This window comes from Papaver somniferum, chromosome 5 (assembly GCF_003573695.1).
Source record: "Papaver somniferum cultivar HN1 chromosome 5, ASM357369v1, whole genome shotgun sequence".
NCBI lineage: Eukaryota > Viridiplantae > Streptophyta > Magnoliopsida > Ranunculales > Papaveraceae > Papaver > Papaver somniferum.
The window spans coordinates 31861091-31881178 of record NC_039362.1 but is presented as its reverse complement, the minus strand read 5'-3'; the positions used below and the strand labels follow the sequence as shown (position 1 = coordinate 31881178).

The window sequence follows — 20088 nt, the reverse complement described above, 5'->3', positions numbered from 1 at the left end:
ATGGGTATCGAGACAGATCATCGATTACGGAAACAAAACCAAAACAAGAAATATTTAATGTGGTTCGGCACTAACGCCTACGTCCACAGATGAAACCCCGTAGAGTGAATGATATTATTGATCTTCAGTGTGATTACTAAGATGATCTATGTTACATTAGAGTATTCTTATTTGTAGAGTGATAAAATACAAGTGTTATTGACTGGTTACATGATAAGAAGCATATCTAGATAACTTCTTCGATTACACAGTATGTTGGAAGCTTCTCTTGACTTATCTTGATTAAGTCCATGGTAGTTATATTGGTAGCAGACTTTATCCTCTTTCCCGTAAGGTCTTGACTGCACTTGTTGCCTCAGTCATCCACAACATCTTAACCTCGGCTATCTATGTGTGATACACTCTAATATTCCAATAATAAGCAAAACTATGGTATTATGTGAAAAAAAATAATCCTCCATAATTTGCCGACCACTTTTTGCACACTAATGCTAGAGACATTTCCGTCCAATTTGTGGTTGATCCTGTTGATTCAAAAGGATATGAATGGTTCAACAATTAATAGGCTTGTGGGAAAATTTTGGACTGCGTACATTCTTCAGTTTTTTTTTTCTTTTTTTTTTGTAATTTCTCTTGGATTTAGGCAAGTTTAGAATTCAAGTTTATGCTCAAGTATATTTTTAATGATCAGATTGGTTAAGTTTTCACTCTGTAATGTTTTTTTATAAGTTTTCAGACTACCAGTTCCATCAAAAAAAGGGCATATTAGTCAATTAGAGAAAGGTAATCTGTCTTTAAGTTGTATCCCCTTCTTCAATGTCTGGTTCAAACATCTTTAGAGAGAGAGAGATATACAAATATATTCAATTTAAATGACATCATTTATTTTTGGCATCATCCAGTTTGCTTGCTATAATCCCTTTCTTTTATGAGCGGGTGCATGTCTTTTATTATTGTTGAAACTTATTGTTAAAAATGATTTCTGCGGGTGCAGATCTTTTATTAAGTAATGGTTGCTGACATACTAGGGGTGATTGCTTTGGAGAATAGAAAGTATCGATTTGTTCCATTCAGTTTAGTTGATGCAACAGTACGGTTATCTAGACATTAATATATGGTTTGTGGCGCATCAATGTAAAAATAGTTACATTTGTTAGGAAATTCTTGCCGCCATAACGTGTAATATGTACCAATTTCGATTATTTTTTATAAGAAAATAACAGGCCTAAACAAAATACTAGATGATGTTTAGATTTCTGTATGAATCATCTCTAATTTTGAGTTGGTTCATCAGATTTCTAAGATCATTGTTTTTCCATCTATCTAACGTGATAGATTTGTTATAATAAACAACTAAGTTTGCAGTCAGAGCATTACTTTGTCTGTTCATTAAAATAAAAGAAGTAGCCTTAAAATTAAGAGGTTTTTGGTATTGGCTTCCAAAAGAAGAGCTATCTTTGAATCTGTTTGCTCTGGCTTTGGCATACATTCCAATCAGCAGTAGTAGTATTGGTTCCGAATCACATTGGAATTCAATATTGTGTCCACTTAGTTCCGTAGCCCATTGGAAAGCTGCTTCAGCTCCATTTAATTCAAGAAGTTCTTCGGAGTTCCATCATGATGACTCTCCTCTTGCCTCTTTGCAAATTCCTGCATCATCACCTAGAGTTAGAGCCATTGCAGAATCACAAATGTCAGCCATCATTGATATTGCTATGTTTATTCTATATCTCATGAAGCCAGGATAGTGCCAAGTTGTCAGTTTATTATGTATACGTTCTGATCTTTGAGTGGATCATAGTACAAGCTTTGTGTGATATTGTAATCCTTATTATTGATCGACAGATAAGAGTTTATGTATTTGACAATGGTTATGGCAGTCTGCCAACTGTTTTGGTCTTGCTTCTTTAGAACTTTGTTACATCTGGCCTTCCAAATGTGCCAAGATATAGTACTGCATAGATATGCCCTACTCATAACAGTGCCATCTTTTTCGGTATTGATAAATAAATTATTCATCCAATCATGACAGTCAATAGCATTACCTCTAACATATGGAATACTGAAATTTAGATGGTTCCAGGCTTGAGTGACAAAATTACATTCAAGAAACATGTGAGTCATTGTTTCGTTGTGATCGTTGCATAACATGCAAGTTTTATTTATGTTTGGTAGGATAGCAGCAACACACATACTATTAGGAAGAATGGAATTTGCTAATTTCCATACAAACATCTTAATTGAAGGTGAAACTTTCAAATTCCAGATTCTTGTCCAGTTTCTACCATCAGTTTCATAAGTATTTAGGTTTTTATAGAGAGATTTTACCGTCAATTTTCTATTATTGGTTAAGTTCCAGACTGTTTTGTCTTCCCTGTTATCGGTTGGTATTAAAATTTGTTGAATTTTTGTGATGGTATCTAAGTCAAAACACCTTTTTAGTTTGTTGTTATCCCAAGTCTGGTTTGAATCTATGAGATCTTTTACATAGTTGATATTCTCATTGTTATTATTAGGTTTTAGAATTGGTGGTTTAACCCCTGGGATCCAGTAGTCAGACCAAATGTTAATTTTATCTCCTTTTCCTAGGTTCCAGAAGCAATTCTTTTGGACTTGTTCTATGCCACTTTTTATTCCTTTCCATACCCAGCTATCTGTGTTTTTGTCATTAGTGTCTAAATGCATTACATCAGTGTTTGGGAAGTATCTAGATTTGAAGATTGATCCCCAAAGCGAGTCGGGGTTTTCTTTAAGACGCCAACCCATTTTTGCTATCATAGCAGAGTTAAAATGTTGAATGTTCTGAAATCCTAGACCACCATCTTCTTTTGTTTTGCTAAAGTTGTCTCAGGCTTTGAGGTATACCCCTTTTGGTGTTTCTATATCTTTTCCCCACCAGAAATCTCTCTGGATTTTATTTAGGTCTTTACAAGTTTGTTTTGGAATACGAAAACAGTTCATTTGAAAAATGCTCATGGTAGAAGCAACATGTTTTATGATTATTTTTTTCCCGAAAGTAGTTAGGATCTCTTGTTTCCAACCTTTTATTCTGTTTTTCATGTTTTTTACAAGGGGTTCGAAACATTTTATTTTTGATCTATTGGTAAATAATGGGGATCCTAGATATTTATATTCTAGTGGAATAGGTTGGACATTTAGAATACTTTGAATTTGGTTTTTTTTGTTTGGTTCGAGACGAGGGATATAAAACAACACCTGATTTATTTAAATTAATGAGTTGGCCAGAAGTTTCTCCAAAGTCGTGGAGAATTTTTAATAGATTAGTACTAGCTTCAGGTGAAGCTTCACAGAACATAAGACAGTCATCTGCAAAAAGCAGATGGCTGATATAAGGAGCATGGGTGGAGATTTTATGACCGTAAATAAGATTTAGGTTTTCAGCGTGGATAATGGTACGGGATAGAGATTCCATACAAATTAGGAAGAGGTAAGGGGATAAGGGGTCTCCCTTCCTCAGTCCTCTAGTTGGTTTAAAGAATCCACAAGGAGATCCGTTGAGAAGAATAGCAAGGTTAGTGGTGGATATACATTGGAAAATGATATCACACCAGAATTTAGAAAAACCCATTTTCCTCATAATTTTTATAAGAAATTGTTATTCGACTCTGTCAAAAGCTTTTGACATGTCGATTTTTATACCCATTAAGTAGGTTTTCTTTCTCATGTTATGAATTATTTCATGAGCCACAACGATGTTGTCAGATATCTGCCTTCCAGGAATGAAGGCAGATTGGAAGGGGGATATCATTTTATTTAGAAGAGGTTTTATTCTGTTGGCGATGAGTTTCGGAATGATTTTATAAGATGTGTTACAAAGGGCTATTGGTCTGAATTCAGCAGGGGTTAGGGGTTTTTCAGTTTTGGGTATGAGCGAGATAAAAGAAGAATTGATTACTTTCAGCATGTGACCAGTTTTGAAGAAAGTTTGAACCATGTCAACAAGATCTTCATTTATGATGTTCCAGTTTTTTTGGTAGAAATTGGGTGGGAAGCCGTCTGGTCCCGGACTCTTATTAGGTTCCATTGCAAATAAAGTGTTTTTGATTTCTTCATAAGTTGGTATTTGTTCTAGCATGGTGTTGTCTTGATCAGTTATACATGGTATAAGATTTAGCATATTTTCATCAATTTTTGGGTTTACATTACTAGCTATTTGTTGAAAATGCTCATTTAGGCAGTCTGTAATTTCAGTTTTTGTGTTAATCCATTCACCTTTTTTGTTTTGCGGAGTGTATATTCTATTTCTCCTATATCTTTGTTTTGCTGAGTCATGGAAATAATGGGTATTTCTGTCACCTAGGGCTAGATTTTGTTCTCTACTTTTTATTTTCCAAAACTCTTCTTTTATTTTATACCAGCGAGTTAGTTCAGTCGTAAGTCTTGTCATTTGTCTTGCTTTTATGATGGAAGGTAAATTTTTGTTTGCATTATCTAGCTTTTTCTTAGTATTAGTTATATTTGTGTTTATGTTTCCATAAGTTTCTCTATTCCAATTATTAAGGGTATGTTTTACATTAACTAATTTTTTTGTAAAGCAAAAGGCAGCATACCCTATAACATTAGTATTCCAAGCTTCTTCAATGAGAGGTTTGCAATTAGGGTGTTCTATCCAAGGACCAAAATATTTAAAAGGTTTGGGACCATCATTCCAGATATTCTGGTTATTTAGGCAGATTGGTATGTGATCAGAGATGACAGGAGATAAATGTGTTATTATTGTACTGGATGGGAAGGTTTTAAACCATTCATTGTTTCCTTGAGCTCTATCAAGTCTCTCTTCAGTAAACTCTATGCCTTTTCTTTTGTTGTTCCAGGTATAAGGATATCCCTTGAATCCTAAATCATGGAGCCCTATGTTATCTAGCATGTCAATAAACATATCAGCTTCACTTTGGTTAATGGGGCATTTGCTTTGTTTTTCGTAATCATATAAAACAATGTTACAGTCACCTATTATAATCCATGGTTCAGTTATGATAGAAGTCATTTCTCTAATCGTTTTCCAAGATTCAATCTTGGATTCTCTGTATGGGTTGCCATAAAAACCCGTTAATATCCAACTATTGTTGATAGAGTGATCAAATATTCTATCATTAATTTGGTTATGGTTATAATCTAGAATGGTGAGATTTATGTTTGTTTTCCAGGCAAGAATGAGACCCCCTGCGATTCCTCGAGGAGGGACAATCCAATAGTTGTGTATATTAATCTTTTTAAGGATTATTTCAACACTTTGAGTTTGTTGTTTATTTTTCGAGATAAAAATTATATCTGGGTTTTCTTTGTTTAGCATGTCGTTTAGACTAGTATAAGTTGTAGAATTATATTGGTTTCCTAGGCCTTGGAAATTCCAAGCAATGGTCTTAATGAACTGCCAGAAGTAGGATATCATAGGATAAGAAAATTTTCCTAAGTTATTCTTTTTGTAAGTTTCTAAAAGTTTGTTTTTTTTCCATGGATGAGTGTATGTTGTTTCCTATAGAGATCTGTTGGTTTACTAAGGCTTTATGATGTTTAGTAAATAACATAACATACAGATCAAAGTGCATAGATTTTAACAATTTCATGAAATAGTATACAATAAAGTAAGGGTCTTCCAAAATGGGTATTGTTTCAGCATGTGAGGTGATATCAGGTTTTTTCCTATCTAGGTTTTTCAACAAATCTTTCATGGAATTATTCATAAGTTCATCATAAATAGCATAAGATTGTATAGAAATTGCATTACTAGTACCTAATTTATACAGTCTATTTATCATACAGTCGTCTAGGATAACACTCAAAAATATAAATTTCGAGGGATTTAGGAATACCTCATTCGAATTGATCATGTTAGACTCATCTTGGTTCAATTTTAATCCTTCAGAATTAATAGCAATGTGGAGGAATTTCTTGGATTGACTGTTCGAGTCTCCATTAGAATTAAAAGTTACCTGAGATATGTCTTGTTGGTTTTAATTGAAAGGATTTGAATTCAAAGTAGCAGTAGAAGAAGTGATTCCAGAAGGGTCGCTTGTATTGTTTCGTTTGAAGTTGTCTTCTCCGATCAGGTTGGTTCTTTTTTTTGAAATTAGTTGAGTAACATTGTTGAGTTCTTCTCCATTATCAGCCTTCTCACTAGGGTTTGGAGTAGTTTGAGAGAGGGTTTTCCTGGACCAATGCCCCGCCTTTGTACTTTTTTTTTCTTTCGGTGTTGTTTATGAGATTTGTTGCAGGATTATTGAGATTGAATGAGAAGTTTTGGTCATTGTTAATCTCAAACACATTGAAGTTGATATTAGGATTTTTTAGGGATTTTGGATTTGCGGGTTTTTTCTTCTGGGTTCGGGTTTTTTTCTGGTGGGCTCTGGATTTTGTGGGAGTTGAAAATTGGTTGTTAGTGTGATTTAAAGGATTTTGAGAGTCAGATCAAGCTTTCATAAATAACGCTTGGGGGGTTAGATCTTGTGGGTTTCCTCCTGCTGAGAAGGTGATGATATGCTGAATTGGGGTTTTTGTGAATTTTTCAGTTGAAATGGGAGTATTTTTTTCCTTGTTTTTTTCTGGCTGGTTTGTCTCTTCAATTTCCTTAGAGGGTTCATTGCAATTTTTTGTTGAATGGTCAACCCATCTGCATACATTGCAAAGAGGTAGATTAAAGAGTTTATATGAAAATTCTACCCAGGATGGATTGTATGGTGTTGGGTAGACCTTTGTGCCATAAGGAAGAGCTTGATTAACCCAAATTTTTACCAAACATTCTACATTTTTCTCTTTATGTGCTCTTCCATAAGGTGTTTTGTGGGTGATGTAAGCTCCTGCTGGGCTAAGGATGGCTTCTAGATTTTTGACTTTTATGAAGTTTGTAGGACAGTTTTTTAGGTGCATCCATATTTTGATTTTGTAGAACTCTTCCTCTTTGATTAGATGAGGGCCTTCAGTAGGACATTCCACTAGCACAACTAGAGTGCCCATGAGCCACCAGGCTCCTCCTTCTTTTACCATATTAAAATCATCTTTGGCTTTTAAGTGAAGTTGGTAGTAGTTCCTTCTATGATTGTACAACTTCACAATGACTTCAGATTTATGGTTCCAGTTTGCTCTTATGTCTTGTGTAATCCTTCCTATTTCAAAAGATGCCTTGTGACAAAGTCTGCCAATAACTGTTTGATTCCAGTTTTCTTTTGGAATGGGTTCAATATTCGTTTCAGATACACTTTTGGGGTAAGGTTTGGTGGAATTATTAATTTGTTTTTCATTTTGTTGGTAAGGCTTTCAATGTTGATATCATTGTTTGAGGTAGAAGCTCTATTGTTTGCCATTACTTTTCTTGTTGGCTGATGAACAAATTTGGATACTTTGCAGTTTAGGTAGTAGGATTTGAAGTTGTGAAAATATTTCAAGATACGGGGTTTGTAAGAGATTTGATTTTGAAGTATGAAATGATAGTTTCTGTAATTGGGTTTTTTTGATTGGTAGTCAAACTCTATTATGAAACAGTTGGTCAGAAATTTGACTGTACTAACATAGTTTGGGTTGAGTTGTTCTTTTCTGTGGTTTTTCCTTGGTAGGGGTGTCGTATGGATAGTTGGATATGATAAAACTTTTGTCCTTTTTATTTGTTTCATCTCCAGGGAGTTGGGAGAAGCAATTGAGAAAGTTTTATTTAGTGGCTTTTTGATGATAATAAGGTTATTATCCTTTAGGTAAACGTCAGAGACAATTAATGTATGTGTTGGTAGAACATGAATTTTTTTGAAATAATGACTAGTCGCTTTTGGGTTAAGGTTCCCTTTCCAGAAGCAGTTTGGTTTAAGGATGATTTCTTCCCTTTTTCCGAAGCCAATCAAGTTTTGATGAAAGTTTGTGATGTTGAGAAGGCTTGTGGTTTTCCAAGTTAGAGTCAGGTTGAAAAGGATTTTGTTTGGCTTCAAGACTTCTTTCCATTTTCTTTTTTCATGTATAGAATAACAGTTGGACTCTGGCCAATTCATTTGGACCTGTCAATATGACAAATCTAAGGTTTAGACAAAATGCTAATCAAAAAGACGATATTACCGAGTTTATATGAATGATTATAAAGTAGGCAGGGGAAAACAAATATGAATACACCACATATAAAGTTGACTACTCTATATAACTGTAACTCTAACCAGCTAGGAAAGTGAGATTTCAAATTTCAAATTCTATTGGTTCTACCCAACGGTGGATTTAATAAAGATAATAGAAGGGAGCTGGTATAAATTAGGATCAAAAGTTAAAAAGAAAATTAACTCAAAGTTTTTCTAAACTAAACAGCAAAATGACTAGTGGTAAAAGTAAGAATGGCAAAAGACTTATGAAATGGTGCAAAGAAACCACAAAGAGTGTTCAGAGAAAATTGGTTTTTAAGGTAGGGTGTAGTCGAGATCAGGAGCCCATTTCTCCTCGGAAAAAAAAAAGCACAAAGTTGATGATGAGACCGCAGAGGCAGAACCAAGTGATAAGTTTGTAATTTTGATCAGCAGTTAGTCTTCGTCAGCTGAGGAGGAAATGCATGTGGGGAATCCAATCGATAGCTATATAGTTGAACAAGAAGCTAATATTGTTGAGGTTGAAGATACTCTCGGCAGAAATGAATCAGAGCAGATAAACTTGGTTGAAGTACCCGTTCAAGTCAATGATGAATATGAAGCAAATCAACAACAACTTTTGGTGAATCCACCGGGATTGGATGAAATAGAGGATTTTATGATGAATAATATTCAGATGGGGTATTGGAGTCAGTCAGATGCAGAGAATGATCCTGCACACTTTGATGATGATGGTAACTATTACTATAATGAAGGCTATTATGAATATGATTCAGCAGAAGATGGAGAAAATATAGCATCAGAGTTCAATGGGACAGATGGAGGGATTATTCGACAAGGATCAGAGATAGATCTTGAGGAGGATTATGGGATTAGTTGGGAGACTGATGAGGCTGGTGATGATTATGAAAACATGGTAATAGGTGAAGTTGGGGGTATGGCTTTTACTCAGCATACATCCTTTGTTTTTGAGAATCAATGGGAGATAGAAGATGAGAATCAGAATGAAAATGCAGGCGTTCAGATTGAAGGAGCAGCCGAACACGCAGAGGAGGATGTTGATGATTGGATTGTTGATCAGGATTCAGGGGATGATGGGAGTTCAACTGCGTCTTCACCAGCAGAATGAAGGATAGCATCTAAGCAGCAGCAATGAGACTAAGCTAAACAATGAAATATGAAGGATGATCAGGATCAGATGAAGGGATTTAGGAGTCTAAAGGGGTCTTTATTAAATGTTATTTTGAGTTTGATTAGTGTCTTATGGTATCTTAGAGTGTCTTTATGTGTCTTGAGAATAAGATGTTTAGTGTCTTTGAAGGTCTTAGGAGGGTCTTAAAGAGGTTTGTTAAGTATCTGTAAACTGAGACAAAGGGTTTAACGACTCATCAATGAATGAAAATTGTTATCAGGGTGCAAAACCAACAGAAAAGAAGAAGAAGCGAGCTTAAGAGATTAATTGATCATGATTTTGAATAGAAATCAGGTGGGATTCCGGTATGAATCCGGCTGAAAATAGCCTTTATAATCGGAACTGTGAATCTAATGGTATAATTTAGATTAAATCAGGTAACAAATTTAGTATCCGATGACTGAAAAAAATTTGGAGAGAGGAGAGAGGGCAGAGCAACGAAAAAAATGACATTACAAATATATCATAAGATATTTATCAATAGTATATAGGGGTTACGCAGAGGCATGATTTGCATGATTTATATGTTGCAAAGAATCTGGATTTCACTTTGTATGTTGGTAATAACGTGAAAAAAAATCGTAATTACAATTTAGAAAAATTATAAATTAAAATTAGGAGATGGATGGGTTGGAAAATAGCCGTAACTACAATGTCAGCTAAATTAATTGTTAATGAAAGAAAAAGAAATAAAAGTTAAATTTAGGATTTGAATTACTCCTTTCATATTTCTGATTTCAGTTCCCTATTTTTTTGAACATATTGAATCAGATCCAAATCCATTTTCTCTTCAAAAGGTTTCAACTTTTCACATCTTCAACACTTTCCAGAATTTGGGTTCATCTTGATTTTCAGTTTTGATTGCAAAATTATCCGTAAGTAGTTAATGGTGGGGGAAAAGCTGCTATTTTGTTTCCTATTAGAATTAAAATGCAATTACCATCTTTGTGTGTGCGGTTGAGCTGCATTTTTTCTTGCAATGTCTCAAATCTTTATGTAGAACACCAGAGTGGCTGAAAAAGATGTTTGCAGTTGTCACTAAGAATGAGATAAATGACCCCATGTTTCAATGTTTCATGGATAGGTGATGCAAGTAAGCATTTTAAGGATCGCTACCTAAAAGATATAATAACAACCTTTACGACTTGAGTCCTCCTATCGTGGGTATTACTGATATCTATCATCTATAGCTAGATGGTACTGCTTACCTTTGCATTTTCTTAATTTGTAATGTACGAATTAACTATCATGAAGATATGTGATCTGGGTAGGTGTATGACCATGAATGGCCTCATAGATGATGTTTATGTTGCAAAAATCCACTTATCAAATGCGATCAGTTTTCAATTTTTTCTTTAAAAATTGAACATGGGCCTTGAACTATAAACATTATAATAGTTTTATAAACAGTGAGATGCAGAAGAAAACTTGTGGAGGTTACAATACTCTGAACAGAGAGGCTAAAATCTTCTCTGTGACGGCCGGATTTATCCTTCGTATAGAAACTAGGAAGGCTACAGTCATCTAATTAGACAAGCATGTATCTTATTTTGGGATTTATTCCGTTATCTAAGCAAAATGCAAAATCTGAACTATGATGGAATATTTTACCTGGCTAAATTGGGGCCTACTCCATTTAATTTGGGCCTATCAAATTTCCCTTCTCACTCTACCAAATTTTTATGGGCTACTAAACTTCTCAAAAATCCTAATCTACCCCCACATTAATTCCTAAAACAATCTCATATAAATACTAATCTTTCCATTTTCAGTAAATCCAAAAACATAAAAAACTTAAGAAGGCTATTATTGGGGCGTCACACTCCAATAGAGGGGCTTCACTTGGATTCTTAATGTAAAAAAAAATGGTTATGGGCTATCCTAACGCATATACAAAATGTCTAGATTACCCTTTAAGTAGAAGTGATTTTACATCCAGGTTTGGATTAATTCCAACCGTAGAATTTTATTTGCATGTAATTTTACGTCCAGGTTTGGATTAGTTCCAACCGCAGAAGCTCATTTTACGTCCAGGTTTCTTTTAATTCCAACTGTAGAATCCGATTTTACGTCCAGTTTTCTTTTAATTCCAACCGTAGAAGTGATTTTACGTCCAGGTTTGGAATATTTCCAACCTTAGAAGTTTATTTTACGGCCAGTTTTTCTTCCCATGAAAACTTTGTCCCAGAATTCACCAAGTATACAACAAAATTCATTAATTTAATTTTTATCTAATTAAATTAAATTAAAATTAACTAAATAAGGGTTGTTTAGTCATTACAAAATTATTTGAGATAAGGGCTTTTGATATTACTTATGGGTGACCCGTTTTTGTCCTATTAGGTGACGCCCCTCTAATGGAATGTGACTCCCCAATAATAGCCTTCAAACTTAAACCTAAAAAACTTTTTATTTTCATCATAATCTTTCCAAATTCTTAAAACCCTAATCAAATTTTTTTTCATCCTCTTCTCCAAGATCTCCAGTCCAACCAAGAAAGGGGTAAATCTCCATCAACCCATTCTATGATTCGCATTTCTTCATTGATTTACATGTTTAAATCTTCGATTTTCGTCCATCAAAATCTCTGATTACATCCAGAATCGGTATATGTTGACATATCAAATAAACTGATTCTGGGTTTTGTTCTTCGGCCATGAAGAGCATGCATAATAATCGGTTTATATGATGGTTAACATCAACCGATTTTATGTTTAGAAAAGAAATATGAAAATACATCACCAGAATCGGTTTATAAGTGCTTTATAAATTTAATCATCGGCCGGGGTTATATGGAAAGTAGGGTTGTTACAGGTTTCCAAATAAATTTATCCTTTATTGTTTGGAATACGATCAAAAGGATTGGTTATTCACGTGCGTGACTCTAGAAGTCGAAGGCACGGGGATACTGAGGAAACTAAGAAGTTAGGGATAGTCTACTTGGTCTCAACTATACGAAGTTGGATTAGATTTTGTATAGCGGCTAAATTCTGAGAGTATTCAAACCTGGACTAGGTCCCGGGGTTTTTCTGCATTTGTGGTTTCCTCTTTAACAAAATCTTGGTAAGTCATTTACTTTGTTTTCCGCATTAATCTTGTTGTGTCATTTACTTTGTTTTCCGTATTATAATCGTTATTATAATTAAGTAAATTACACACGTACGTTAACTCCATATCACTTGATATTTATCCTATAGAGTTTCGTTTTAATATCGTACATATTACCAAGTGAACATTCGTTGTCGTATCGTCTCGAACTTGTATCCACAGTCAATCACACAAGTGATCTTGTTGCAGCACCGATTGGAATCACAACAAAAATCACGACGGAAACATGGGGCCTATTACTAGCGGCGAGGACAGCAGTTCAACACAATTAGTAGAAAGTTTGATTCGAAGTTGACTCTCAAGCACTCACCCAACTACTACAACAAGACTCGGCAACACCTTGGTATCTAAAAGAGATGATCCGGAAAATCAGAAAATCTACTACAACAAATCCAACAGGCTAAGATATCACATGCATACAGAGAAGACTGCAGACAATCTGGCAAACCAAGAGACCAAGAATCAGAAGCTAACCAAGCTACAGATAATCTGGCAAACCAAGTGGTCAAGAATCTTCCAACGTACCCAATTTCAGCTTCAATTACAGTTGGGACAACATGCATCCTGATTTTCTTAACCGCATTGTAACAGACAAAAATGGAGTACCAAGTCCATGGATTGTCCGCTGTTTTAATACTAGTTTTAATAAAATCCCTCTTTCCGGGAAAAAAAGAGAGTATACAAACCGTTGTTTTAATACCTGGAGAGATTGGGGTATACCGAGATTAATTGGGGCATACCCATTTTATTCCCATCCAAACTAGTGTGCTAAGGGGTGTCTAAAAGGCGTTAAAAGACCAATTTGCCCCAAAAAAAACATGCCGACCAAAAATCCATCCAAAATATTTTTAAAATATTTTTCCAAAACTCTAACTATGAAACCAAATCAGAAAATAAAAATAAGAAAAAAAATCAAATTTGGATTATACGGGTTTTGAGATTGGGTATGATTTTGTACCCAATCTCAAATCTGTATGATCCAAATTTTTATCAACAGTCAGCATGGTTTCTTTTTGCCGACCAAGTCGGCATCTTCCTAGGTTGAATATTGTGTCGACTTTTCATCTCTGAAATTTGCATTTACAGGGTCGGCACGGTATTCATCCTTATACCTTGCCGAGTATAGTTTAGTCGGCAAGTTATGAAATTAATACCTTGCCGACTAATCATGCATTTGTAACACCTTTCTCTGTATGTCAAAAATCCTATAGTCGGGAAGGTATTTTTTGTCGACCTTGCCGACTATAAGGTAGTCGGCAGGGTAAAAAATCAATAAGATGTCGACTAATGAAACATTTACAACAATCTCATGTGTGTCAAAAATAATAAAGTCGACATCTTCTTCATTCACCGACCTTGTCGGCCGGTTATTCATCCGTAGACCTTGTCGGCCAGATATAGTCGACATGTTCTTCATCCGTAGACCTTGCCGGCCGACTTTTCACAAAATACAGAATTGGTGTTGATTGAACTCATGGGATAAAAGTTTTAATCTACTCAATTAATCCATCTAAACTCAACTAATTAAGCTAATCAAATTTTTAGTGTTAATTAAATAAGGATATATTAGCCATTTAGAAAATACATGGTTAAGGGGTGGCTTCTTTAACTTCAAAATGACCTACCTTTTGTCTCATTAGGTATACCCCAATTAATCTGGGTATTACCCCAATCAAGCCAGGTTTTAATAGTTTTGATAAAATCCCTCTTTTCGGGCAAACATAACTAGTACTTCCCTGATGAACGAAGCTTAACTAGTGCTTATTCTTAAAGCCTGAAATACTGAAACTTAACCTCATATGTTATAACTAGTACTTTTCTGATGAACGAAGCTTAACCAGTGCTTTTTCTTGAAGCCTGAAATACTGAAACTTAACCTCATATGTTTGTATCCGAAGACAATAATGGTGGATTTGGACGTAGAATTTTAAAGGTGGAATTTATGGGTCCAGGGGATTTAATAGAATTACGTTTTCTTTTGTATGTTTGGTTGTCCGAATCTTTGGAATCGTGTTTCCTACGAGATTCAGTTTTCCAACAAATCCTCCGTATGGATTCCAACCCCTCCCCCTAAGATTTGATGGGAACTTATCATAAATCTTTTATGGACCCACTTTTTATAAATCTAAATCCCATATATATGCAATTTTAAGATTTGAGGGTAATGCCAAACGGTACAAAGACTTTAATACAAGAAAACTCTATAAATCCTAAGAATTTTAATCGAGTTACCAAACACACAAGGAATTTACATGAATCCCAGGATTTGTAATCCCATGAGATTATAAATTCCGGGAAACGGTGAATTCTGCAAACAAAGCCACCATAAGGAAAAAGCAGTTGAATGCCCCCAAAGTAGGGAGTTTGATTGAAGAAAAACCCTTCAATTTTAGCCTAATGCAAGTATACGACAAGCTTGAATCCAGGTGCTCAGGCTACTCATACTTCAGTAGTTTATCTCTCTTCTTTCAGCAAAAAACTTGCCTGTGACTGGTTGGCCAGGAAAGAGTGCAAGCCAGACCCCCGTGTCAGCACCATCGTCAACTGGACTATTCCCTGCCCAACCTGTCATGGCAGTCTTCACCCAGCCAGGACAACAGCAATTCATGTAGATCTTTTGACCATCTAGACGGTTTGAGAGTGCCTTGGCCATCAACCGTGTGTAAGCATTCACGGCAAGTTTTGACAAGGAGTAGTCCGTGTACATTTGAGGCCATAACCCAGAAGTCCAACTTCCTATTCTCACTTCTTCAAGAAATTTAGCCATGGTCCTGTCGATCACTTCCTCGGTGAGAGTGCTCTCATCGGTTAGCAGTTCTCGTAAGGCGACATCTCCTAATCTCTGCAGATATTTTAGAATATAAGAATCCTCCATATATAAAATTATAAGAATCCTTCTGATATCTACAAAAGCCAGAGAAGTAAAATCAATAAAAGGGACCAGATTATCATGTAAAAGATGTATAAATCAATATCAAAAATTCATTGCAAATTGAGTACCAGGAACGTCACGGTTTTGATAAAGATTAGGCATGGCCTGTTTAAGAAAATGTTGAAATAAATTCGACTGAAAAACAGAAAAACCTCCTGTAGGGAAAACATTTTTCCTATATATCAAAATAATTTATGTGCAGACAAAATAAGGATACTTACAAAAAGATTACCAGATCAGGCTATAGACTTACATTTCTCCTCCCATTCAGCCTACCAAGTCGGGAGCTCACATTCACAATACGAGCACCAAAAGTGGAAGCTTTCATCAGAGGAATCATAGCCTCAATCATCCTTTTAGTGCCATAGTAGTTTGTTGCTATAACCTTCTCAGCATGCTCAACAGAGTTATCTGACCCAAGGTTGTAATTGACACCGGCATTGTTTACCTGCATAATTTGTGCAACAAGAAGAATTAACTATACAAAAAAGGTGACCAGAATCCACTTCATCTTGCTCGATTTCTCCCTATTAGATACATGATAAAGTTTTATGCTGACAACAGCACCATACAAGGAAATGAAAGTACTCAAGCACTGCCTCTGGCGGACAGTTACGGTCATCAGTATTTAAACTCATCTCACTCCTAAGACAGATTTCAGCAAAATCAAGGCATCACTTAAAGATTTTCAGGTCAGAGATGGAGAAGGAAAAAAAATAAAAAATGAAACACTACTGGAGGATTATCAGCTGGGTATTTCAGTACTGCCGGCTCTAAAGACGGATGGTTTCCTCTGATGAAGTTGCTAGCCTTTTACAAATGAAATTTTAAGGGATATTGGCCTCTATAAGATTCTAGTGTATTAGCAACACGATGACAGAAAGGTTCAAAAGGCAGTTTCCGTGGAAATCTCCCCCAGTTATATTGATGCACTCCACACAGTTATGTGTGAAGTCTGGTTGCATCATCCTGTCATCAGGCATGGACAGGAACTAGCTAGCTGCAACTCATTTCTTTCATCTTAGATTCTTGATGCATCGAGCCGCTGATGCAAAAAGGTCATTCCTTTCTGAGGCAAAGTACTAGATGTCTGAAGTCACCTATACAGTGTATTCTTACCTGACTCGACAGAGATCTTTCTCTTTGATACTTAGGATTGAAATCATATTTTCTTCATACAGATGCAACAAAAATGATTGCTTGGAAACATAATGCTGCAGTGAAATAAATTGCAGCTTTTGAATGAGTGCCCAAAGGAAGCGTGAGATCCTAACATGCGTGAGACAAAGTGTGATCGCCTGTACAAGTCATTACGCAAAAACCAACGCAAACTAAACTACTTAGCAGATGAACTCAAATGAACTGAATCTTGTAATCAGCTTACAGAATATTACTCACCAAAATATCAATGCCACCATAAGACTGGTATATCCATTCAGCAAAACCCGTAACTGATGAAGGATCCAAAATGTCCAACTGATGTACATCAACATTAGTTCCTTCAAGTTCTTGTCGTAACGTATTGGCTGCAGCTTTGCCACTATCGATATCTCTTGATGTAATAATAACATGGAGACCATGAGTAGCTAATTGTCTAGCAATCTCAAAACCAATTCCTCTGTTAGACCCAGTCACTACAGCTATAGTTTCTGAACACCACCACCTAAAATCAAGACATACAAACCCTAGATTTCAATTAGGGGATTCAGCTTATTTGGGATGAAGTACAAAAAAAAAAAAAAAATGAAACGGGAGGTTTTTTTCTTTTCGCCCTAGATGTGTTTGTTAAGTTACCTCTGTTGGTCAGTGTAAGGGATTTTTCTCTGCTCGGAAATATCTTCACATCTCTTCTCTCTTCGCTCCTTTGCCCTCTCTTTTTGATTTTTCCCCATCTGTGAGTGGGATTTTGATATCGGAGGAAAGTCGGCCAATGTGTACTACAGGTTTTTTAATTCGGCTTGAAGATCGACTGCCGCCCCCCATTTTAAGTCTAACTAAATCAAAAGAAATAATATGAATACTCTTTGCATTTTTTTTTCCTTCTGAGGTGGAATCTGCCAACTAGATTTCATTGGATTCTGCCTGAATTTTGACATCGGTGTGTCGTAATCCCTTGACTCAATCAAATGCTAAGTTGGCTACTCATGTTGCTCCTCATTCTCCATTGTGTCCTGGATATCCTCTAGATTCAATGGTATTTTTTGCAAAATCCAGAGTTGTAAGGGCAATAAAATAAACCAGGGTTTCAGGATGAGGTAGCAGGCTGAGGTAGCAGCGGGCAATTTAGAAACATGTGTGGGTTTCACGGGATGGTCCAAGCAATAAGTGTCAGGCTGAGGTAGCAGCGGGCAATTTAGGAACATGTGTGTCATAGTTTTTTCCCCACTACTACATAACTTGCAGATGAGATCAATGTAATAAAGGATGCTAGCAGGTTTAACATTGGTGAGAAGAATTTCATGTGCACATTTCCATAAGAAAATCTGAATCACAGGGGCAATGTCCATGCTCCACAAAGCTTTCCAGTTGCTGGTCTGGACATCATTACTGATTTTCCATCTTGTCTTTGTATAGAGACTCGACTGTGAAATCTCCAGATTCATTAAGATTCCACAAGATTTGATCCTCTTCTCCTGGACAAAGAGTAATGCCAAGAATAACCTGAGCAGTAACAGTGTTGAACCAAGTATTGATCATAGGAGCATTCCAATCACCGTTGGGTAGAAGAAGATGCTCAACCATAATGAGATCAGTTGGGCAATTAGCAGGTTTAGGAACTTGAGAAGATATCGTAGGAATCCAAATATATATCCTCCCAAATTTTGATTTTTTTGCAATTTCCAATTTTCCAAGAGCTATGATCTTGGATGTTGTTGATGCCTTCCATAATGTGTTTCCATATCCAAAATCTCCATCTTTAGGTTTAATATCCATGTTGAAAACATTTCTGCCAAAAAGATATTTTGCATCCATGAGCTGGTACCAGAGGGAGTCTTTGTCTTTCTCCAAGATACTTATCATTTAGCTGAAGGACTTGTACTCCCATATTATTTATGATGGTGGAGATAAGGTTTGGATCAGTATTGTTGCTGAAAAAACACCAGATTTGGTGAAGTTTATGAGCTGACCTGAAGTACCACTAAAAATTTGTAGAATATCCATTAAGTTTTGATTCTCAGTCTTGTTGTCCTTGCATAATACCATGCAGTCGTCAGCAAAGAGGATATGGTTGATGGAGGAAGCATTCTTGCAAATTCTGATACCAGTGATAAGACCCATATCCTCAGCTTGGATGAGAGTTCTAAAGAGAGCTTTCATGCAGAAGAGAAATAGGTAAGGGGATAAAGGGTCACCTTGTCTTGGCCCCCTAGAAGGTTTGAAGAATTTGTCAGGGGAGCCATTGATGAGAACAACAAAAGTAGTTGTGGAGATGCACTGGTAGATTTTTCCACACCATTGATCATTGAAACCAATTTTCTTCATTATAGTTATTAGAAATCACAATCCACTCTGTCAAAGGCCTTTACCATATCAATTTTGATGCTCATACTACCATTTTCACCTTTCTTTCCTCTTTTGGATCTCATGGAGTGGATGATTTCATGGGCTATAACAATGTTGTCAGAAATTTGTTTTCTAGGAATGAATGGAGATTAGTATGAGGATATTATTTTGTTGAGATATGGCTTCATTCTTTGGGCTATGAGTTTGGATTTGATCTTGTATATATTGTTGCATATGCTTATGGGTCTGGAATGACTTGGAGAGGAGGGGTTATCAATTTTTTGGATAAGAGAGATGAAAGTGGAGTTCATTTTTTTGAGCATGTGTCAAGATATGAAAAAATGTTGCGCCATCTTGGAAATATCTTCACCCAAGATATACCAGTTGTTTTGAAAGAAGCTAGGGGAAACCATCAGGGCCAGAAGCTTTGCCACCAACCATACTAAAAAGAATAGCTTTAATCTCATTCATATCAGGGGATCTATTCAGAATGGTATTATCATGAGGAGTAATGGTTGTGGGAATAAGGTTGATGATGTCAGGATTTATGTTGATGGCTTCAGCATTAGCCATTTTAGAGAAATGGTTGGTGAAGTATGCAGTGACTTCTTGATAGTCAATTATCCAAGCTCATTTTTCACCTTGAATTGTGTCAATCTTGTTTCTTCTGGTTATGTATTTGGTGGCTCTATGAAAATATTTGGTATTTTTGTCTCCCAATTTGATAACTTGGTCCCTGCTCTTGGTTTTCCAGAAAGTTTCTTCAGTATCCAGCCAGTCTATGAGTTTCTTTCTTGCAATTTTGATAGCATGTCCTCTATCCAATCTGAAGTAGTTTTGTAGAGCCAATCCAGGTGATGCTTGCAGTCTTCTATGTTAGATTTGATATTGCCTTAGACTTTTTTGTTACAGACTCTGATTTGTAATATCTTTGAATTTTCTAGCTAAAGGAAAGGCACTGGAGCCAGGGAAGTTCTTTCTCTAGCATTCAGCTATGATCTTCTTGTAGTCTTCATGCTCCATCCAAGACCCAAAGAATTTGAAAGAAATACTATGATTTTTCCAGAGAGGATTGGAATTTAGCAGGATACAGTGGTGGAGTGACCTTATAGCCAGCATATTAGATAAAGTGGTGTTAGGGTGCAGAAACATCCAGCTATCAGAAGCAATCCCTCTATCAAGTTTTTGCTCAGTGAGAGAAAGACCAGATCTTTTGTTAGACCAGGTGAAAGGACACCCAGTGGAACCAATATCTACCATATCCATATCCATCATTTTGT

The 20088-nt window shown here is 35.9% G+C and overlaps 1 protein-coding gene across 1 annotated transcript; it reads right to left on the bottom strand.

Moving 5' to 3' along the window:
- Positions 1–14511: 14511 nt before the first annotated feature.
- LOC113281310 ((+)-neomenthol dehydrogenase-like) lies at positions 14512–17422 on the bottom strand. Its single transcript, XM_026530022.1, has 4 exons — positions 17099–17422; positions 16703–16967; positions 15558–15752; positions 14512–15214 (listed from the first exon to the last, which is right to left on the bottom strand). Exons 1-4 carry the CDS (start codon positions 17194–17196, stop codon positions 14819–14821), a joined length of 954 nt encoding a protein of 317 aa, XP_026385807.1. The 5' UTR covers positions 17197–17422; the 3' UTR covers positions 14512–14818.
- Between the last annotated feature and the right edge of the window lie 2666 nt (positions 17423–20088).

Bases quoted from the DNA above. Each gene is read 5' to 3' on its own strand.
- LOC113281310 (XM_026530022.1), bottom strand. From the start codon at position 17,196: ATGGGGAAAAATCAAAAAGAGAGGGCAAAGGAGCGAAGAGAGAAGAGA. The intron at 16,968-17,098 runs GTAACTTAACAA...TCTTGATTTTAG, and splicing joins CCTTACACTGACCAACAGAG to GTGGTGGTGTTCAGAAACTA. The intron at 15,753-16,702 runs GTGAGTAATATT...CAAATTATGCAG, and splicing joins ATGGTGGCATTGATATTTTG to GTAAACAATGCCGGTGTCAA.